The sequence below is a fragment of the Cyprinus carpio genome, chromosome B7 (assembly GCF_018340385.1).
Source record: "Cyprinus carpio isolate SPL01 chromosome B7, ASM1834038v1, whole genome shotgun sequence".
In the NCBI taxonomy this organism is placed as follows: Eukaryota; Metazoa; Chordata; class Actinopteri; order Cypriniformes; family Cyprinidae; genus Cyprinus; species Cyprinus carpio.
This window is the reverse complement of record NC_056603.1, coordinates 11244241-11268617: the sequence shown is the minus strand read 5'-3', so window position 1 is coordinate 11268617 and position 24377 is coordinate 11244241. Positions and strand designations below refer to the sequence as shown.

Genomic DNA, 24377 nt, shown 5'->3' with positions numbered 1-24377 from the left:
AATATTTTGTTTATATTTTTTTATTTTTGGACCCTCGGATGCAAATAGCTGTATCTCGGCCAAATATTGTCCTTTCCTAACAAAGCTTATTTATTCAGCTTTCATCTGATGTATAAATCCCCAAAAAAAAAAAAAAAAAAAAAAAAAAAATTGACCCTTATGACTGGTTTTGTTGTGCAAGGTTTCAGATAGTAATAGTAACATGCAAATAAACTATTGTGCTACTAATGTTTGTATACTTTGTGTATAAATGTATAGGGCTTGAAGTATATATTGAAGAAATTATAACCTATATATAGAGAGAGAGCACATACTATATTCTGTCTAGTTTCATGTTTTTAACAAGCTTTTAGGATTATTTGTAATATTTAGTCATGTTAAATCAAATGCATTATAATAAAATCATATTTTAATACAAATATGAGTGTATATGTAGGCTGAATTCATAGCAGACGGGGTTAATTAAATAACAGGGTCAGTGTTGTGTTGTGCATCGTGTTGAATAGAGTGAGTCTGCGTCTCGCCTGCCGGACTCTTCCTGGTTTGCGCTCTGGATCCGCCGCTGTCATCACAAGAGCTCGTCTGTCTCTCTCTCTCCAGTGCTTACGGTTTCGACGCGCTCCTTCTTCTTGTCGCTTTATTATAATGGAGAATTACCTGCTCCTGTCTCCCTGAGGCGCGTTTCTCTGCGCCAGACACATCTGAGGTGAGAATTCACACATTTTCATGTCTCGACTATATGTGAAATATTCGGAGCTCTGGTGTTATATGGTCGGTCTATTTAAGGATGTCTGATTGTTTGATTTATTTAAGAATATAGTTTATCATTATAAAATAATGTTGCTGGCATGTAGAAGAAACGCTCGGTGACGTCACGACGCCATCTCCTTAAAACAATAAACAATTAATTTATTAAGTGTTATGGAATTTTTTTGTTTTAATTTTTGAACATCTGGATTTATTTATTTTTTTACGTATTTATCTATTTTATATTAATTTCTGTAATGGGTCAATACAGTAGCTACACAAACAAAAACGGGCTGTGGAAAATACATTTCATATGGAAATCAATATAATGAGTTGCTTTTTGCTTTAAAAAATAATAAAGCGCACTAGGTCTTTATATAAAGTTTTTAACATATGTTATATATGTTTAACTTTAGTTCCCATACTCATGTTCCCATGTTGTTTGTGTAATTTTAAAGTTTATATGTATCTAATAAGAAGTATATGTAGCTAATAGCTAGTTCAGTTCAAGTATGCCTATAGTGGTTTACAACTGAGCTGGAATTATAATTCTAGATCACTGTTTTGTTTACTGCTGTACACAAAGTAGATCTTATGTTTAGTAAATCATTAACTTTTTGGCATTTCAGAACATTTCCTTATGACTGAGCTGTTTGCTATTAAATAATCTTTCACATTTGATGTGCCCTTGCCATATGGGAAGTGGTGATTATAGACAACATCCCCTTCTTGTCTTAAATTGCCGGTGAGGAAATGAAAGCTTCTGAAAACTCCCACATTTATTGCAATCCTTTTTTGCAACAGGCACACAAAAGGCTTCAGTGATGTGATGAAATGCACATTTAAAGCATTTTAGAAGTCTATAATATTCTTCCTCTTTTGGTAGATCTTGGTTTGTGGTGTTTCTTTCTGATCTGACCAGAAAGTTCCTTCGACCAAAATACTGCTGCTGCTGATAGATACACACTGTAGGTAATTTTGACTATTAGTTATTATTTTTGGCTACTTGGTAACTGATAATAACACATTTTGCTGTAGTAGCGTGCTGCAGGTATGGGCTTCGCGGAGGACCTGTGGTGCCCTCAGGGTCACGCCGCTCTAATAAAACTACAAGACTCTGAGCTGCGTTTGATGGAGGTAATGAAGAAATGGATGACGCAGAGGGCCAAGAGCGATCGCGAGTTCTCCGTGCAGCTGCATCAGATGTCAGCCATTGTTGAGAAGCTGGAAGGATCTCAGCCCGGAGGAGGTCTCGACTACATCAGCCAGTTCAATAAGGTTGGAAGGATCTCCTTAGCAGCTATTAAGTTTCCGAAGACTTGTGTTTTGAATTTCCAGTGATTGATTCCAATTTATATTACAGATTTTAATGCATTTAGATGATGCATCCATCTTAAAATGATCTGTGCTGAGTCTGAATCCTTACTTTCCACGCTTCAAGGCATAGAAAGTGCCTTGTTTCTGAAATGGGAAATTGCACTGTAACAATCTAAAACCTGCTGCCAAAAGCCCTCAGGCTTTCTATGATATTCTAGACTTTCTAGACCTTCCATCTGTTTAGACTCTACAATGATGCTAAAACCTCTAACTGAGCATAGGGCATGAACAGGCCTAAAATTGCTTTATTTTCTCAGCGCATGCAATTCTCAAACATTCAGAATGCAAGTATTTTTTTTTTTATTATTATTATTGTTGCTTTCACTTGAGAGGTGCATGAACCACAATCAAATATGATCATACATTCACATTTTCAATGCCTGCATCCTAAAACTTTATTTTCTTTCTCACAGTCGTGGAATGTGCTCGTCAGTCAGACGGAGAGCCTCAGTCGTATCATGCGCAAGCACTCGGAGGACCTGATGGTGGGACCCCTCAGCAAACTCACCCTCCTCACCCGGGACAAGCAGCAGCTGAGAAAGACTTACGGGGAACAGTGGAACCTTCTCAACCTGGAGCTGTGCAGGGTCAGCGCCACACACACATAACTCTCACACAATTAGTTACACATTACACTCTAAACAATAAAGGTTCCCTATTGTCATCGGTGGTTCCATGAAGAACCTTTAACATCCATTAAATCTTTTCGGGTTCTTTATAGTGGATAAACATTCTTTAGATTCTGAAATATTCTGCATACCAAGAAAAAAAATGGTTCTTTTAAGAACTGAAGGTTCTTTGAGGAACTAATAGAATCACAGTCAAACCCCCCTTTTGGAATCTTATTTTTAAGAGTGTATCTCAAACTGAAAGTCTTTTGCAACACTGCAAACATACCTATTTACCATGAGAAATTTTCATTAGCAATGCTACCATTCGAGTTGTGTTGCAGTAGAAGATAGTCACAATGCTGAGAGCCAGTAATATTTAGTTACACAGTAATTGAGGAAATATGTGTGTGAATAATGAAGTATGCATATATTTGAATTGATTTTCATAGTTTCCAAGATGTGTTTTTATTCGCATATACACTACTGTTTGGGGTTGGTAAGAGCTTTTTTTTTTGGTTTTGAAAACAGTCTCTTATGATTATCAAGATTCTTAGCATTTATTTGATCAAAAAAGTACAGTAAAAACAGTAATATAGTGAAATATTATTTCAATTTAAAATAACTGTTTACTGTTTTGATATATTTTAAAATGTAATCTATTTCTGTGATGCAAAGCTAAACTTTCAGCATCATTACTCCAGTCTTCAGTGTCACATGATCCTTTAGAAATCATTCTAATATACTGACTTGCTGCCCAATAAACATTTCTTATTATTATCAATGTTGGAAACAGTTGTGCTGCTTAATTTTTTTTTTTAATGAAAACCATAATAAATTGATATTTTTTCAGGATTCTTTGATGAATAGGAAGTTCAAAGTTCAAAACAAAAGCACCTCAGAAGTTGAAATTTATTTGAAATAGAAATCTGCACCTGTTTCTGTTTCATCAGAACATCTATAATTATCTCCTATTTGGCTTTGTGTGTTTAGATTTTTGGTAGAATCTAAATTAGATAGAGGAAATGTAAGTGATAAGCCATCAAGCAGCTCTTCTTTTTGTGCTCATTTTATTTCCTTAATAAACATAGCAGCAGTTTCTGCTTTGCCGCTCTCTTCTGAAGCTTATTTTTGCTTCAATCTCTTTGAGTTAATTATAACTCAAGCATTAGTTTCCAGTTGATCTTCAGATAGTTTCTGTGAATTCTTGAATGGTTTAATGCCGCAAGCTTGCACACTGACAAACATCAGGAAGCGGGAAAAAATACTTTTTAGAGCACTGTTTCTAGTGAATCTTATCAGCTCTATCAGTCTGTCTGTCAGTTTGTTTATGGGCGAAGATACAGTTGAAACGGTTTACATCAGGAACCAGAATTTATATCGGAAATTAAGTGGTGACGCTACGTGATTATTTTATTTCACATTCAGTAGTTTTGTCAGGCAACCTGCCCATGTTGGACACAGTATAGCTTTGGCTTGAATTTGCACCAAAACACAGTAGTTTGATCGAGTGCACAGCTTGCATTCACAGATACACTCTCAAAAATAAAGGTGCTTGACGATGCCATAGAAGAACCTTTTCGTCTGAATGGTTCCATAAAGAACCTTTAACATCTGAAGAACCTTTCTGTTTCACAAAAGATTCTTTGTGGTGAAAGAAGGTTCTTCAGATTACAAAAAGGTATAAAAGAGATGGTTCTTTAAAGAACCTTTGACTGAATGGTTCTTCTATGGCATCACTTTAAGAAACTTTTGAAGCACCTTTATTTTTAAGAGTGTATAGGAAGTTACTACTGCAGCAAATAAATCATTATTTACATTACTTTTGTTTAGCCTGGAGGTGTTTAAAACTATTATTTGCTTAATATCATACATATTCAACCTTATATCTAAAGCTGGCTAGTAACATGTTAAATTGATTGTCAGCATTGAGTTTTTACTCCTCGTCCTTTCACTTTGATGCACCAACCTGGTTTTTTGATTGGTTTTTTTTTTTGTCCTGTTGTGTAAGGTTAGGTCACCCAAACTGAGCTGGACCGGCTCAAGTCCAGTTACAGACAGCTAGTACGGGACGCGACACAGGCCAAAAGAAAGTACCAGGAAGCAAGCAAAGGTAAGAAGCCTCACTGCTGCCTAGTTCTCTAAAAAGTCTGGCCACTTTTTCTTGCACTTTTTTACTGTGAATTGTGTACTCTGTTCTGAACAGATAGACGTACAATAATGTTTAAACACTGAATGGTTTTATGATATTATGTGTAAACAAGGCATTTGTCTACTTGGCCAAGAGCAGAAAAACCAGTCTTTAGACCAAGATGTGTTTCTCAGGTCACAAAGATGTAACATAGTTTCCTCTTACAGAGGAAACAAGAGAAACTAAATGTGGTTTCCCCAGTGACCTTAGTGTGAATGCTCAGCAGAGCACTTTTTGCAGTACATGAAAGATAAATTACAGATGCTGTATATTTGCAGTTTAGAAGGCATTATTGAACTGAGCTGCCCATGATGTGTATCATAGCCTTTAAAGCACTTAGTGGTTACAGCAGATGGTTTGATGGCTTGCTGATCTAAATGAGCAAATATAGCACTTGAGAAGTACACTATTTTTCAAAACATTGGGGTCTTATGCTCACCAATGCTGCATTTATTTGGTCTAAAATAAAAACAGTAAAATTGAGGAATATGTTTACAATTTAAAAAAAAAGTTGTTTTCTATGTTAATAAGTTTTAAAAAGTCATTTATTTCTGTGATGACAAAGATGAATTTTTAGCAGCTATTAGGCCAGTTTTCATTGTCAAATGACACTCCATAAGTCATTCAGAAGTCATCTGCTGCTCAAGAAACTTAGTAGTAGTAGTAGTAGTATATCAGTGATGAAAACAGTTGTCTTTGATAATAGAAAATTCTAAATAACAGCATTTATTTTGAAGTAAAAATCCTTATCCCATTATAAATGTCTTTATCACTTTGATCAATTTAATGCATCCTTGCTGAATAAAAGTATTAATTATTATTATTATTTTTTTAATCTTACTGACCCCAAACTGTAGTTTTTGACCTGTGGTGTGAGTATTTCATTATTTTATAGCAATTATATATCTATTAAGATTAAGTCCACTAAAGGAGAGTTTGTTGATCCCATGTGCAATTTATTTAAATCCAAAGCACAAACAAATACAAGATAAACAGAGACTTGATTTGGCATGAACATGAAACAACTTGCCAAACAGCGGGTTAACGCAGAACAAAACTAGACAAAGACAATGAAAACATGAGGGCTATATATACACAAGGACTAATCACTAAACAAAGAAGGCCTGTGAACAATCAGACAATGAACCAATGACAAAAGAGAACAGAGAAACACATGACCAGAACAACCAGTCAGAACGTGACTCATGGACAAGCTTAGCACATTGCAAGATCACAAGAGGAGCCAGGGAAACACATGACAATCAGGAAGCATGACCGTGAGAATGTCAAAATAAAAGACATGAAAACATTAACTGAACAAAAACACAAAACAGACATGACATGTCCCTCCCTCTAAGGGTGGCTCCAGATGCCCTAACATTCTTACTTACTAAACATTATGCCTTTGGCATGTAGGGCAGCAACAAAAGTCCTCCACTCCTGGCTGTTCTGGATCAGCCTCTGCATGGTACCCCAAGAGCGGTTCAGGTTCTGTAGTTCTAGAACTAAAGATGACCTAACATGACCCCCACCCAAAATTCCAGGAGAGTGGACTTGGTTTTGCACTAATCAATTGTTCCACAAGGTGGCAACACTGGCCCAGGCTGCTGTTTCACAGTACAAAATGAAACTAAAGAGACATCAAAATAGCAGAGACTACAACAACAACAACAGACAGCTGCACTGGCAAGCACTTGGTTAGGAGGGTTATGAGAGAGCCACAACTTTAGTTTAAAAGAGTTTAAAATAAATGTTTTATTGCTCATAACTTCTGTAGTAAAACAGAGCAGACATTGAACTAAGATGAAGCTTTCTAGAGCGCATGTCGACTGCCTGCATTCGTGTCCGCTATTAAATTGAAAGGCTGCACAATCGACTGTGTGCATACACTAGCATACACGTACAAGACTGAAGTAAACGTTGGGCTTAACGGCAGACTCTGGAGCAGTAGAAGACTTGGGACTTGGAGCAACCATAAAGTATCAGGGTGGAGCTGGAGACCACCAAGGGAGATCAGAAGACCACCTCAACAGAGCAGACTGGACTGAAGACCCTCAGAGATTAGGGTCATATTTCTTCTGTTAGACCAAAACAAAAAATGGCCTTTAAGAGTAGTGTCATTAAAATCTACTAAAAGACACAGTCCACAAAAATCCTCCACAAACTCCTCAATGACGAAGAGGAAGAAGACGGACTGCTGGGTTCATGTTTAACAGCTTTCTGTAATATCCAGTGAAAGCAAGTTTGCTGAACCCATGTGCAGTTTATGTAAATAAACTGAGACTTGACTTAACATGAATATGAAGCAACACAAAACAGTGGGTTACGTAGAACAAAGCTAGACAAAGACAGTGGAAACGTGGGCTATATAACTGAACAAAAACACAAAACAGAAATTAAATATATACATATAGACGTGATATATATAGGGTTGCATAGGCTTTTGTACCTGATGCACAGCTGTACATCTTTCTCCTAGATGTTCATGTGTATTTGTGGATGGTCTTTTGTACAGACAAAGAACGTGAGAAAGCGAAGGAGCGCTACATCAAAGCCACTCTGAAACTGCATGAGCACCACAATGAATATGTGCTGTCGGTGAAGGCCGCGCAGGTGCATCACCAACTCCACTACGGCCAAAGCCAGCCTGCCCTACTAGGAGCCCTGCAGACGCTGCAGGAGGAAATGGTGCTTATTCTGTGAGTCAACATTAATAATATCATCACTATAACCGTATACTGTGAAATCATAGTAGTTAGCATGGGTCTTTATGGTTTTAGATTCTTTCTGCCATTTGATTTTATTTCTATTTATCATGACAGTGGTAGGTAATATAATGTAATCTTCATTTTCTTAAAAATAATCTGCTCTAAGTATAGTTTACCTAAGTATAGTAAGTACAGTATCAAATAGATTTTATATTAGTTTCTAAATTGTGGTTCCTGCTAGGTGATTACTTACTGGTCTAATTACTCATTGCTTTATTTTTAAGAGCTGACAACTTTCCCCACTGTGACTTCTGCTTTTTAAATGGATGATATGTCTGTTTACTTCTCACATGCGCTGTACATAGACATATACAGTTACAGTTAGTAAAAAAGAAGAAGTAGGTTTGCTGTGTCTTGCGTGGGAAAACACACATAACTGATGTGGCATGTTGTTTTCTTAGGAAGGAGATTCTACAGGAGTATTTCGATCTGTCTAGCGTGCTTCATGATGAGGTGGTTAGTGTTCACACTGAAATGGCCAATGCCCTGAAAGCCATCCAGCCACAGAGAGAGTATGAGAACTTCATACAACAGAACAGGTAAATATCTTTCACTTTTGTTCCCAGGTTTTGTTGAATGCAATGGGATCCTGCACCAGGAACAAGGGATGTTGCATACTAACTTGCTTGTTTATCCTCTGTGTAATTTATTCTCATCTCTTAAAGTCAACATGAAATCAAATGGGCCCTCTTTACTTTCATAATAGATGTAAAGAAAAGAAGTTGAGGGCTTTCATTATTAGCAACTATGCTGCTGGTGCATGACTTGCTGCATGAACGTCTGCAACAAATAACATAAAATAGGTCCAGTTCAAGCTTTTAAGAGCCCTCCAAAAATAAATGCTCACTGGCAAAATGTCTAGAATAGTGTAATTTATTTATTTATTTATTTATAAACATTTATTAGAGGATCAACCCCATGAGATGAAACATCTCGTTTTCATGGGGGTCCTCAGGATCATGTCCAACAACATAGAACAGAAGAACAACAGAGTAGATACAATAAAAAAGAGAAAACCTTATCGCACGCAATCACACGCACTCTCACACTTTCACACGGCCCATTACAGACATGCACGCACATGCATGTCCGCATGCACAAACACACCAGCTCTCACTATTACCACCCATCTCAGATGGAGTAAAGTAAACCACAGTGGTTCTATACCACTAAACACAAATTAAATTTTGCATAGAATTATATATGAATGAATGAATGAATGAATGAACAAACAAATAAATAGATAGTTTGGGAATAAATCTGTTTTATATATATATATATATATATATATATATATATATATATATATATATATATATATATATATATATATATTTATATAAATATAAATTGGTCCCAATGTGCATGTCTGTCAGTAGAGAATGAAAATGTGTTGTGCCATGTGAGATCAAACAGTTTCTCACAGTTTCAAGCCTTTCATTAGCAACTGTCCTGCTGGTGCATTAGCTGTAAAGTGAAAGTCTGTAACTAATAATATAAAATACGTCAATTTCAAGCTTTTAAGAGTCCTCTGAAAATAAATGGTCACGGATCAAACATCTACTATAATATAATTAAATATTTGCATGTAATTATAAATGCATAAATGATTTAAGAAAAAAAAGTTTGTAAATAAATATTATTTATATGTTGCTTGAGAAAAGTCACAATTGTGTTTGAACGTATGTCAATAGAGAATGCAGATGTGTTTACTGCATAATAATGTAGTTACAACACTGCTCAAATTTTAAGGCCTTGCATGCATTGTAATATAACTAATAACATCATAGCCACCAATAAAATCATGATGGATAAAATCAAGTTCCGCCCTGCATTTTTTCCTAATGAATATTGTGTTTGATATTATGCTCGGGCCTGCAGATGCTTTCATGTTAACACACCTTTTAAAGGATAGTCAGGCTTCTGTCTGGTCCATGTCTCTGCATCAAGTCAAGTCAAGTCAAGTCTGCTTTATTGTCAATTTCCACATGTACAGTACATACATACAGAGAATCAGTATGTATGTGCATGTGCAGGTCGAGAGGAGAGGTTCCTGCAAGTGTGGAGTTTGATGGCAGTTTGTTGGAGGATGCTGAAGATCTGAAGCCTGAAGATCTGAAGCTCAATGAGCTCACAGTAGAGGGAATCCAGCATCGGTGAGCTGCTTCTTCTTTCTGCACACCGCTGTACAGCATAGTGAAAGCAAAAATGTCATAGAAAGGTAGAAGTGAAATCAGAACTCTCAGAAGCCTTGTTATTGCTTCTGAAACCATCATGTGAACATTTCTTTTTTTTTTTTTCATTTGTGTTTTTTTTCCATAGCCTGTTTCCTTTTCAGTTCATTATTTGTTATTGTTGTTTTGTGTGTGTTGGCCATAAGGCATCGTCTTGAGCTAATTAGGAACCAGATAATAATTTTTTTTTTCAACTAAAATTCATTCTTAAAGCAGAACACCCCAACTCATTATACTGTTTCCTACAACAATGTTTTTTGAAAGCTATTAACTAATGTTATGTATGCACTACTGTTAAAAAGTTTGTGATTTTTTTTTCCAAAGAAATTAGACTTTTATTCAGCAAGGATGCATTCAATTGTTCAAATGTGACAACAGAGATTTTAACATTCTTACAAAAAAAAAGTTTTCAAATAAATAAGGTTCTGTTGAACATTTATCATGGTTTCCACAAAAATATTAATCAGCACATCTGTTTTCAACATTGATAATAATAAGAAATTTTTCTTAAGCAACAAATCAGCATACTAGAAGGATTTCTGAAGGATCATGTGACACTGAAGACTGGAGTAATGATGCTGAAAATTCAGAGATGCATCACAGGAATAAATTACATTTTAAAATATATTAAGATAGAAAACTGTCATTTTAAGTTATACTATTTTTACAGTATTACTGTTTTTTTTTTATCATATACATGCAGCCTTGTTGAGCATAAGAGAATTTTAAGAAAAATCTTACCAATCCCAAACCTATCAACAGTAGTTTACAGTTTATGCACTGTATACTTATGTTTTGCAACTGGAAAAATGTTTAAGTTGACAAGAGATACACACATATTTCCTCATATAATGTGTAACTCAGGGTTACTGGCCCTCAGCATTTGACTATCTTCTGTTTCATCACAACTCATCTTGCACTCTCACGGCTTCTCTATTTTTTTTTTTATTTTTTTTTTTCAAGGCTCACCGCTGTGGAGGAGGAGCTCCTGGGTCTCGCTAGTACTCTTGGTTCTCAGCAGGCCATCGTCAACCAGCTGGAGCTGGATCTGCAGAATGAGGAGGGCTCTGGAAACACAGGCCAGAGGTGAGCCTGTGAACTCTCCTTACATGTCTGAACTCCTCTGCTCTAGATTTGCAATTCAAATGCCAAGTAGATTTTTAAGAGGAAGTTTCTACATCTTCTTAGGCAAGTAAACATTTTGCAAATGTTTTATCCAAAGTCACAATTCAGTTCCTCTAGAGCAACCAACAGTGAGGCTCCTAGTAGATTCAAATCTTTTACTTACCCCTACTGTACTTTAACCCTTGACATCATGTTTAGTATTAATGTTTAATATCCATTATTGCATTAGAAATTAAAAGTGTGTTCTGATGTGTGATTGAGACATGAATTCATATAAAGTGATACTGCATAAAGCCCTGGGTCTTATGACTCCTTGGAATGCTTCATTCTGATTGGTTAAGGGATGCATAAATGATGACAAAATTTAAATTTTTAAGTTGAACAGTCCCTTTACGGAGAAGTGGACTGAACCAATGTACAGTATGTGTTGTAAATTCAACAGGCCCTTACTCTGTCATTCACCGTAGGTTACTGATCAACCAACATGATCTTTATAAAAATATTGAAATCACAAAAAAAAAACACATGTACTTAAACATATTTGAGAATTGAAATATCAAATATTTCATGATCTAGTTTATAAAATAAAAGTGATACATCAATAATACAGGGCAGCAAGTTCTTATAAAAATCTAATCAAATCATTTAAAATCAATAAGAACATTCAGATTTCACAAAATTCTCACCTCTGTTTACACAAATGTGAGCTTGTTCTTCTCGGATTGTTTTTGTAGGGTGTATCAGTTCAGTAAGCGTAATGCTCTGGAGGACAGCAGACAGCAGGTAGTTCTGTCCATGGTGGCTCGAGCTCGCCTGGAGGCCCAGCGGAGGCTTCTGGCCGATAAACTTGAGACTCTGGGAAGCAAGGAGGCTCCACCTATAGGCCTGGATGATGATCGGATATCTGTCACATCCAGCAACTCAGTGAGTCCACTCTCATCAAAATAAATCTGTCCTGAGAGCTTCAGTTCTTCCTAAAATACATCTGCTTTGCGGACTTCAGTAGTGCTTGACTTGTCGGAAAGGTTTCAGGATAGCTTAGACTAAACCTGGGATTTTCCATTCTTCAGAACAAGCAAATCTATCCAGCTGTATTATATAAACTATGGTTACACTTTATTTTAAGGTGTCCTTGTTGCGGTGCAATTATATATTTAAGTACTGAGTAATATTAATTAAATACATGTACTAGCTGTATGGTTAGGGTTAGGATTAGGGTTACTTGCATTTAATTCTGCATAATTTATTGTTATTATAATAGTAAGTACATGTAACATGTAACATGTGTAACAAGAACATCTTAAAATAAAGTGTTACCTAAACTACATATCTTTACTTTTAAAACATGTTTACTTGCAGGTTAATGGAGTAATAACATCATGAGAAATCAATTTTGTTGCCTTTTAAAATAAAAGTTCATTGTTGTAGTGTATGAAAATATACTGTAACTTTCTGAACTTCCTTTCAAGTGGAAAGAGACTTGTGGACTGTAGATAAAATGAAAAACATGAAATGGACCCTAAAGAATCAAGTGGCTTCAAAGCTGTAAAATGCAGTGTCATTAAATGCAATGTAAAAGTATCTAAGCCAGTCATGCTGTTACATTGGTTTTGAAATATGAGAATTACACAACCTTGTTGACTCTGAACTACCAGGACTTACTCGCACGCTTCTGGTTGACCTTTCTGAATATGGTTGTTTCTCAAGCATACATCACAAGACCGAGACATGATACCACTGTAAATCATCATTTGGCAGTTTGTTTAGCTTATCTTCTGATTTAACTGTTTTCCAAACAGATATGTGAATTTCTATAATTTCACGTATAATACAGTTTATTGTCATTGTAAAAACAAGAAGCTTCTTAAACTTTCTATATATATATATATATATATATATATATTCTCTTCAGTTTTCTTTTTTTAAAAGAGGTAGAATATAATATTCCCTACTTATTTATTTGCAAAAAAAAAATGTAATTATGTGTAGAAGGTTTATTGTCATTGTAAAAATGTGAACACTTCAGAAGCATTAGCAATAATTATATATATATATATTCATTTTTTTGCAAAAACAAATGTAATTAATAAATTAAAATAATAATAAAATATAAAAGAATATAATTCATATAATAAATTGATATAACTAAATATAAAATAAATATGATACAATGTAATTAATAAATTATATATATAATAAAACATTATGTATATACATACATTAGGGTGCATTAATATAAAAATAACAGGTCCAATATATAATATAATATAATATAATATAATATAATATAATATAATATAATATAATATAATATAATAAGAAAATAATTAAAAATGTGTTAACATCATAAATAAACTAAATAAATTAAATAAGGAACTAAGATAAATAAAATGCTAAATTATATATGCTATACTATGATCAATGATGGACTGAATTACGAGAGGTTTTTAATAAATGTACAGTTTTATTTGTCATGCTATTGTATTATTCATTGTTTGTTTCTTGCAGGAGCGTGATAAAGACCATAAGCTCCTCAACATGGATGTAATCGTGAGCCATCTCAGCGGCTTGTTCAAGCCCAAGTATACGGTTGGTGTCTGTTAGTGGCAGTCTTCCTCTCTCACCTCCTCCCTGCTCTCTGCTCATTGCTGTATCTGCAACTTCTTCCTGTAGAGTAGTGTGTTTTATACATCTCACCAGGTTCCCCCCGCCCTGGCACCGGTGCCTGAGGTGGAGAAACCCTTGACCCAGCAGAGCTGGTATCACGGTGCCATCCCCCGTCTGGAGGTGCAGGAACTACTGAAGAATGATGGCGACTTCCTGGTACGAGAAAGCCAGGGCAAACAAGAATACGTGCTGTCTGTGCACTGGGGCGGCCAGTGCAGGCACTTCCTCATTCAGAGTGCAGATGTGAGTGTGTTTTATAGGTGATATTTGTGCCAGTACATGATGTGTGCCGGGGTTAACTGTAAAGCGATTCTATGCATGTTTATGTGTGTGTTTAGGGTGTGTATCGTCTTGACGGTGATGGATTTATCTCTGTACCACTGCTAATAAAACACCTCATCAGCTCCCATCAAACCGTCACAAAGAGGACAGACATTGTGCTGAAGAGACCCATCATTAAGGTTTATCACTGATCCCAAATCAGTCTCACCTTAAAAAACAGTGTTACCTAAACTACACATCTTTACTTTTAAAACGTTCACATTTATTTTATTGCCACAGCCAATGTTCTACAGTAGTGGTATAGTTAACAAAACTATTAAAAAAGAGAAGTGTTAGCTCCCCTTTGTGTCCACATTCAAATATACCAGTTAAGTTTACTATTAAAATATTACAATATTTAATACTGTACAATATATATTTATTTGAATTCTATATAGTCCACCTACAAGAAGTTCATAAATGAACTAGTTTTAGCTTTTTTCCACTATTATGAACCTTTTCTAACCTTTTCAATAGTTAAAAGTTCATATTTGTGTTTCTGTTAAGAGAGTGGTCTCTAGATATGGGCATTGATCATTAAATCTTTATCGACTGACCACTGTTGTGAATCAATATGAGTCAATCTGAGTCAATATGATGATGCATACTTAAGATGAATTCATTTTGTGGGGTGTTTTTTAGGATAAGTGGGTGTTGGAACATGATGATGTCATTCTTGGACAGAGCATCGGTCGGGTAAGCAGTGTTATATAAAAAAGACTGATGAAAGGATTTCAGCAAAGATTTTAAATAACTTGTCAACCTATTTTTCTGGTTCATAATGTTGCTGATTGTAATGTTTGGATGTTATCAGGGTAACTTCGGTGAGGTGTTCAGTGGGCGCCTGCATTCAGACAATACTCCAGTCGCTGTGAAAGCCTGCAGAGAGAATCTGCCTGCAGAACACAAGAACAAGTTCCTAATGGAGGCCAGGTTTGTGTAGACACTTAATGACACACATTCTCTCACATAGCATTCTCATTTAACTAAACATCTCTCCATTTCTATCCCAGGATCCTAAAGCAGTACGACCATCCAAACATAGTGAAGCTAATCGGCGTCTGCACACAAAAACAGCCAATATATATCATCATGGAGCTGGTGCAAGGTTCATCTAAGATTTTATTAAAAATCATTTAAAGGAGTAGCGCGTCCAAAAAATAAATCATCCTTTACCGTTCTCATGTTGTTTCAAACCTGTATGACTGTCTTTCTTCCATGTAACGCAAAAGGTGAACATTATTTAAATTAAGCTCCAAAAAAAAAGCACCATAAACACAGTCCACATGACACACGTGTGTCATATTTTCCAAGTGATCCTAATGTAGTGCTCATATGATAAATTGAAGAACAAACATATGTAAAAAAAAATCATATGGTGTACAATGGTCATCATTATCATCAATAAATTGTACAAACCCGATTCCAAAAAAGTTGGGACGCTGTATAAATTGTGAGTAAAAAAGGAATGGAATAATTTACAAATCTTGATGATAAATGCAAATGATGATAACAAAACTTATATTTTATTCACAATAGAATATAGATAACATATCAAATGTTGAAAGTGAGACATTTTGAAATGTCATGCCAAATATTGGCTCATTTTGGGTTTCAGGAGAGCTACACATTCCAAAAAAGTTGGGACAGGTAGCAATAAGAGGCCGGAAAAGTTAAATGTACATATAAGGAACAGCTGGAGGACCAAAAGGCAACTTGTTAGGTCAATTGGCAACATGATTGGGTATAAAAAGAGCCTCTCAGAGTGGCAGTGTCTCTCAGAAGTCAAGATGGGCAGAGGATCACCAATTCCCCCAATGCTGCGGCGAAAAATAGTGGAGCAATATCAGAAAGGAATTTCTCAAGAGAAAAATTTCAAAGAGTTTGAAGTTATCATCATCTATAGTGCATAATATCATTCAAAGATTCAGAGAATCTGGAACAATCTCTGTGCGTAAAGGTCAAGGCCAGAAAACCATACTGGATGCCTGTGATCTTCGGGCCCTTAGACGGCACTGCATCACATACAGGAATGCTACTGTAATGGAAATCACAACATGGGCTTAGGAATACTTCCAGAAAACATTGTCGGTGAACACAATCCACCGTGCCATTCGCTGTTGCCGGCTAAAACTCTATAGGTCAAAAAAGAAGCCATATCTAAACATGATCCAGAAGCGCAGGCGTTTTCTCTGGGCCAAGGCTCATTTAAAATGGACTGTGGCAAAGTGACTGTGGAAAACTGTTCTGTGGTCAGACGAATCAAAATTTGAAGTTCTTTTTGGAAAACTGGGATGCCATGTCATCCGGACTAAAGAGGACAAGGACAACCCAAGTTGTTATCAGCGCTCAGTTCAGAAGCCTGCATCTCTGATGGTATGCGGTTGCATGAGTGCGTGTGGCACGGGCAGCTTACACATCTGGAAAGGCACCATCAATGCTGAAAGGTATATCCAAGTTCTAGAACAACATATGCTCCCATCCAGATTTCGTCTCTTTCAGGGAAGACCTTGCATTTTCCAACATGACAACGCCAGACCACATACTGCATCAATTACAACATCATGGCTGCGTAGAAGAAGGATCCGGGTACTGAAATGGACAGCCTGCAGTCCAGATCTTTCACCCATAGAAAACATTTGGCGCATCATAAAGAGGAAGATGTGACAAAGAAGACCTAAGACAGTTGAGCAACTAGAAGCCTGTATTAGACAAGAATGGGACAACATTCCTATTTCTAAACTTGAGCAACTTGTCTCCTCAGTCCCCAGACGTTTACAGACTGTTATAAAAAGAAGAGGGGATGCCACACAGTGGTAAACATGGCCTTGTCCCAATTTTTTTGAGATGTGTTGATGCCATGAAATTTAAAATCAACTTATTTTTCCCTTAAAATGATACACTTTTGTCAGTTTAAACATTTGATATGTCATCTATGTTGTATTCTGAATAAAATATTGAAATTTAAAACTTCCACATCATTGCATTATGTTTTTAATTAACAATTTGTACAGTGTCCCAACTTTTTTGGAATCGGGTTTGTATTTTTAAGTTATTCATTTATTATTAAAATGTTGAAACTATGAAATATTAATGTATTTAATTGTTTATTTATAAAAAATTACTTAGAAACATTCATGAAAGAACATTATTGATGATATATTATTTTTATAATGAAATATTTGTTAAATTTAATGAATAATAAATGATTACAGTTATAAAATAAAGAAACAGTGTATTTATTTAATTTAATATCATTTACATAGAAAAAGTTAACAAAGGAAATCGTTTCTGTCACAAAGAAACCTTTATTTATTTAATATTTATTTAACTAATTGATATTATATTTTTAACTGAATACATTTTAAATAATTTATCATATGATGTTCTATTCCGATTTTGCTGGCAGGAGGGGACTTTCTAACCTTTCTGCGCACAGAAGGCCACAACCTGAAGACCAAGATGCTGATCAAGATGGCAGAGAATGTGGCGTCTGGCATGGCATACCTGGAAAGCAAGAAGTGCATTCATCGGTGAGCAGTTGACGATGAAATCTAGTGATATAGCGCACAAGATCTTAGGATCAATGCTGAGAAACTATAGTGGATCCATGAAGCTCTAGCAGACCTCCTAAAGAGCTCACAGCTGGTTTTTATTGAATCTAATAAGTAGGCTCAAGGTATTTCACCATTATGTTTAAGTCTCTTTACCAGCGGTTTACGAGCAGTGCCCCATGGGAAGATTTCGGGGTAATGAGCTGAGAGGAAATGAAACCTCACTGCTTCATCTGATAGTGGCTGAGAGAGAGAATTGAGTTCCCATACAGCCAGCGTACTTTCTGTTTCTCTGTCTGTCATTCCTGTACTTTCTTTTTATTTGTTAGCTTGTATTATTTTTGTCTCCTTCAGGACTCTTTCTGTGCTTTTAAATATTATTTTAGAACAACCTACAATAAACCTCTCTAATTCTCCCCGTCTCCAGAGATCTGGCTGCCCGTAACTGTCTCGTCGGTGAGGAGAGCGTGGTGAAGATCAGTGATTTCGGTATGTCTCGGCAGGAGCAGGATGGGGTTTATTCTGCTGCAGGAGGAATGAAACAGATCCCAGTCAAGTGGACAGCACCAGAAGCCCTCAATTACGGTAATACTCGACCACTGTTTTGTTAGATGAACCCCTTAGACGTAAAATATTTGATTTAAGTACCCCCTGAGATTTTAAGGTAATATTTCAATAATATAATCCAATCATATGCACAGGTTCATGGTTCTTACGCCAAGTAAGAAATACATGTGGGTCAAAGACGTTAAGATGTCCGCATCGAAAGAAATTTACAAAAGTGTCCACAAAAAAGCACATTAAAAGTAAGCAAAGTGTCTACTTTTAAAGTTTCAAATAAGTTTTTGAAGAATAAAATGTCAAAATCTGGTTGAAATAATGTTACATTGTCATTCAGTGTAACACAATATTTATGTAAAAATTCAAACAACATGCTTATTCTGACTATTCTGACAATATATAAAAGAAGAAGGGAGCATATTACATTTTATTGTGTTTTAAATTATTAAAAAAGTGGGCAAAACCTAGGATAGCGGCAAATTGTATTTTTTTTTTTTAAATAACAATTAATTATTATTTGCGGTAAAAGTAATGTCATAATTTTTTTTCTTTGTAAATATGTCTAACAATATTGTTACAATGAATGACATTTTAGTGGGTGTCTTCTGTAAATCAGGGGAAAATGTATGATATTTATTTTTTGCTCATAATAAAACGAAAACATAATTGCAATTAAATTAAACAGATTTTTTTTTTTTTTTAATTGGGGAAAAACATCAATTTAAAGCAGTAGTACACTTATTGTTTTTATGTTTAAACCTTTTTTCATCTTTGAACCATGTAAGCTTAAAAAAACATATTTTCTTTAGATTTTTCTTATTTTTTTAAATATATTATATCTATCTATATATTGTTAATGTTATATTATTATTATTGTCATAATTATTATAATAAAAAACTTAAATATGTTTAGATTAAAAATGGTTATAAATTGTTAGAATAAAATAAGTTTAATAAAAAAGTTACATTAGCAGTAACACTTTATAATCACTTTCATTTATAAATCATTAACAAACATTATACATTGTTTAACATCAATAGTTAGATGATGAAAAGAGAGAGAGAAATACGTCTGTGCGAGGTGATGTGCTTGTAAATGTTTACTTATAAACTTGAACATTGAATAATGACTGAAAAGTATTTTGACTACTAGTTTGACTACTCTGCTTAATATCTACTAACGCTTTTTGATGTTTCCCCAACAGACCTTTTACTGACTATAGGTGACTTTGCAAGTACAGTACATGCCGGTTTATTCTACTAACCCTAACCCAAATCTAACAGTCTACTAATAGTGAGTGAGTGAGTGAGTGAATGACGTGACATACAACCAAGTATGGTGACCCATACTCAGAATTCGTGCTCTGCATTTAACCCATCAGTGCACACACACAGCAGTGAACACACACACACCGTGAACACACACCCAGAGCAGTTGTGGGCCTTGCTCAAGGGCACCTCAGTCATGGTATTGCCGGCCTGAGACTCAAACCCACAACCTTAGGGTTAGGAGTCAAACTCTCTAACCACTAGGCCACGACTTCCCCACAGTGAGATTTAGTTGACATTTAGCTATTTTAAAATAAAATGCAACCTCGTATTTTATCATAAATCTGTAATCAGTAAACACTAAGGTTTTCTCTTAAAATGTTGTTGTTGTTGCTGTTATGTGCAGTCGTTATTTTTGCCTTAAAAAGAATACAAATACTAATAACTGATCACCTTTTATAAAAAGCTAAAAGTCGAATTCCCATAAAGATACTAAATGTTTAATAGTAAACATTTATAAACATTTACAAATGATGAATAGTTTCAACTTTCGATTGAGTACTGCAAAAACCTGGACAAATAAAATAATTAACAAATGAATTGTAAATAAGTGGTAGAAGTATGTGTAAAAAGAAATTCTGATTCCCAGTACTAAATGAATAACAGTAAAATGTTTTTACAATGCTGATATTTATAGGCCTAATAATTATTTTATTTACACTGTTATTAATACTGAGATTTGTCTTAAATTCTTCCATTTAAAATTTTCACGTTTTTGTTTTGACAGAATGCTGGTGAAATGTTGTAAACCTTAGCAGTGCAAAAGACTATGTACTAATTTAATTGTAGCCTTTGATTTGATAGTCACTAAGCTATATCACAATTTATTTAGTTTTATTTCAATTAATTGTGCAGCCGTATGTTACATTCAATTTGATTATTAGCATTTCATTAACTCACAAACCCCCTGCAGTTCCCTCACCAACCCCAATTTGGGAAACCCTGTTCTAGACTATCCTGCCAGACAGGTATGAGGCACTATGTGTATCCTGACCTAGCCTGCATTGTGTTTGACTGGCCCTGACTGAGGACTTTGTGTCTCAGTACTGTCCTCTGCTGGTTCATCAGGGCGATACACCACAGAGAGTGATGTGTGGAGTTTCGGAGTGCTGCTGTGGGAGACCTTCTCCAGAGGAGTCACACCATATACCATCCCGCATAACATGAATAATCAACAGACCAGAGACGAGGTGGAGAGAGGTACTTCACATGCATAAAACTGAAATTTTATTGCCTGTTTGCAAAGCGAGTGTTGTATATAAGTCTTGTTTTTGTGTTTAGGATATCGTATGCCGGCCCCAAATAACTGTCCTGGTGAAATCTATGCCCTCATGTGTCAGTGCTGGCAGTACGATCCGAGAAATCGACCCTCATTTCGCAAACTAAAGGCAGATCTGTATGCTTTATGTCAGTAAAACGCACACACACACACACACACACACACACACACACACACACACACACACACACACACACACACACACACACACACACACACACACACACACACATACACACACACACACACACATACACACACATGGTCACACATGCTCAAATGTAAGTACAGCTTGTCTTATGATGAGGACAAAGCAAAGATTATTTTTTTAATTTGTGTGCCACGGTTGTAAAAAGCAAATCTGCATATACAGTAAAATGCACCATCAGTGCCTTCTGACTGAGTAATGTTAATAAGAGCAGATTATAATTAAGGATGTTTGATTTTATGTACATACTACTGAATGCTGTGCAATGTGGCCTTTCAAATGGTTTTATGAATAAATTATTTTATGAATATAAATGAATAAATTATTATTATTATAATTATTTTTTTGCAGATGACACATGACAACATGAACAAAAATCTGTATGGTTACTGTTTATAGCATGGAAATACTGTAAATAAATGTAATAACAGTTATTAATAATAACGACTTTTATTGAGCTAGTACACATTTAGATTAATCAAGTCACCGCAATATCATTTACTGTATAATATTACAATTTTTTTTCTTTTTTAAATAATGCTGTTCTTTCACCGAAATATTAAGCAGAACAAATGTTTTCTAAATTGATAATTATAATAAATGTTTCTTGAGCAGCAAATCAGCATTAGAATGATTTCTGAAGGATCATGTGACACTGCAGACTGGAGTAATAATACGGAAAATTCAGCTTTGCATAACAGGAATAAATTACATTTTACAACATATTCCAATAGAAAACAGTTATTTTAAATTGTGTAAATATTTCACAATATTACAGTTTAACTGTATTTTTTTTTTTTTTTCAGAAATAAATCCAGTTTGGGTGAGCATAAGACGTTAAAAATTTACAAAACTGAACCAAATGCAAACTTTTCAATGGTAGCATATCCTTACATCACCTTCTGAGAAGGAATTTAGCTTTTTTTTCCACTCCAACAAATATTCATTTGGCTGTTGGGGTAAACAGGTCTTAAATCCATCATGCAGTGAGCTGTATTACTGACACGCGTTGATCCTGCAGTGCTGCAGTTTTGTCACATAACTTTGAATTTACTCTTAAGTTAAATTCCATAAACAATGTTCCTGAAGCTTAATGCACAGCAGGACTCTGAGGCACACAGGTGTGAATAGGCGTGTCTGTCTGTTCATGTGTCTTATCTGCCCTGGGCATAAATGAGACAAAGGAGAAGATATGACACATGACATATGACTCACAGACCAACCTGCACAAGGCTTTAACCCTTTGCATGACAGAAACTGATTGCATGATATTTTTTGTGCTATCATATGACACTTTTTCATTTCTGCTGATCCAAGATCAGTGTTGCCTAAAAAAGTGATTATTGGGACAAGTCACAGATAATCCAAGCTCAGCCTATTAAATGTGGGTCCAGAACATTGCTATAATCTTAAGAAAACATCATACAATGTCAGTGCACTCTCTGCTCATTTAAACTTTATAAAATCATTATTTGAGTGTTTTTAAGGTTGTATAAAATAAGCTCAATATGGATTAATAAAGTGTGATGTATGAAAAAAACTAATATGCTTGTAAACTGTATTCAGTGAAAAATCATTGTTTTGAAAATTCATACTGCAGTCTGCACAAATGCAATGTACTATAACATTGAATAACAAAATATCAAGCCATGCATTTATTTATGCATTTAGCAAAACATCTGCCAAAAAGGCATATGTTAGGTTTTAAATGCTAATTCTATAATTACAGTCCTAGTTCATGTGATGAACCTTGTCAGCTTGTTTAAACAGCACTGCAAAAAATGCTTAGAGAGGTCAGGTTAGTTCAAGTTAGATATTCTATCTTTGCAGTGAAGATCGTAAATTAAGTGTGGATTAAATGCCTAAATACTTTTTGTAAACAGTGTATTTTATGGACTTTAAATTTAAAAAAATATTTTTCCAAATATTTAAAGTTCAACCATGTGTGAAACATTTGGAGACAGTGGCACATATTTGAGGAACAACGAGCCAGCATCTTGAATGAAACTATTTCCACATGCTCGACAGTCAGAATAAAAGCATTCTGATTTATATCAGGCTTTCTTGGCACAGCATAATCAATGCTTTAGTTATGTGATGAGATAAATGAAGATTGAGTTCTGTGATTATTAAAGATGGGTGAATAATTGTGCTTTTCCTCCTTTTTGTCTTTTAAAATTGCTTTGCAGTGTATTTGACACAGAAATCCCAAACTTAATTTATGGTGCCTTAAAGACGTCATCAGTGTTCTGATAGCATGACACTGTTGATCCTGATGCGTTAAACAGCATGCCAGTGTGACATGTTGAGTGTCAGCTGAGACATGTCGTGACATAGCCGCACATTGCAACAAATACCGTTTGAAAGGCCTGCGGGTGTTCCCGCATGGAGCGCTTGCTTCCTCACGACACTCCCTGCCATGTGGGTTAGGGTTTACATAACCACCACAGTTAAAGGAATGGTTCACCCAAAACTGAAAATTTGCTGAAAGGTTTGAGAAATGTAGCATTTCATCACTTGCTCACCAATGCAGTGAATGGGTGCCGTCAGAATGAGAGTCCAAACACATGATAAAAACATCACAATAATCCACAAGTAACCCACACCACTCCAGTCCATCAATTAACATCTTGTGAAAGTCGTGACATTTGCCAAGTATGGTAACCCATACTCGGAATTGGTGGTCTGCATTTAACCCATCCAAGTGCACACACACAGCAGTGAGAAGTGAACACACCGTGAACACACACCCGGAGCAGTGGGCAGCTATATATCCAGCACCCTGGGAGCAGCAGCTGGGGGTTCAGTGCCTTGCTCAAGGGCACTTCAGCCATGGGTATTGAGGGTGGAAGAGAGCGCTGTTCATTAACCCCCACCTACAACTCCTGCCAGCACCAAGACTCAAACCTGCGACCTTCGGGTTACAAGTCCAACTCTCTAACCATTAGGCCACAGCTGCCCCCAAAGGTAAGTGGAGAGGCCGGGGAAGTGAAGTGAAACGCTGTGGGTTTTTAAAGAAACAAATCCATCATTAAGGTGTTTTAACTTTAAACCACTTCTGGCCAAGATATGAGTCCATGATCCTAATGCTTTTGCTACTGAAAGTCTATTAAAGTTCATCCCCTGTTGTCCTCTTGACATCAAAATCCACCAGCATATTTGTTTAAAATGGTTTAAAATTGTTTTTGCTTATAAACTGTGCATTAATTTCTCCTGATTCAGACTAGATACATTTTTCACTAGAAAAAGCAATATTATGGATAGAGGACTCATATTTTAGCTGGAAGCAATGGTTTAAACTTTAAAACATCTTAATGATTAACTTGTTTCTTATAAACTCAGCTTTTTGTTTCACAAGACATAAATTGATGGACTGGAATGGTGTGGATTACTTGTGGATTATTGTGA

The 24377-nt window shown here is 35.5% G+C and overlaps 1 protein-coding gene across 6 annotated transcripts; it reads left to right on the top strand.

The window, feature by feature from the left end:
* Positions 1-483: 483 nt before the first annotated feature.
* LOC109050872 (tyrosine-protein kinase Fes/Fps) lies at positions 484-22513 on the top strand. 6 transcript variants are annotated; one of them, XM_019068428.2, is made up of 21 exons: positions 484-706; positions 1634-1715; positions 1786-2025; positions 2538-2711; positions 4749-4845; positions 7439-7622; positions 8093-8230; positions 9728-9847; positions 10889-11011; positions 11785-11974; positions 13559-13639; positions 13724-13960; positions 14056-14178; positions 14681-14734; positions 14853-14971; positions 15052-15146; positions 17448-17571; positions 18020-18177; positions 20551-20682; positions 20764-20889; positions 21776-22513. In XM_019068428.2, coding segments are annotated over exons 3-21 (2502 nt in total). In that variant the 5' UTR covers positions 484-706; positions 1634-1715; positions 1786-1800; the 3' UTR covers positions 21778-22513. The 6 variants fall into 6 exon arrangements, with proteins under 6 accessions (XP_018923973.2, XP_042583171.1, XP_042583170.1 ...); XM_042727237.1 differs by lacking the exon at positions 21776-22513 and adding an exon at positions 1377-1492 and having other exon boundaries at positions 1789-2025; positions 20764-21309; XM_042727236.1 differs by lacking the exon at positions 21776-22513 and adding an exon at positions 1377-1492 and having other exon boundaries at positions 485-706; positions 20764-21309.
* Positions 22514-24377: the final 1864 nt, after the last annotated feature.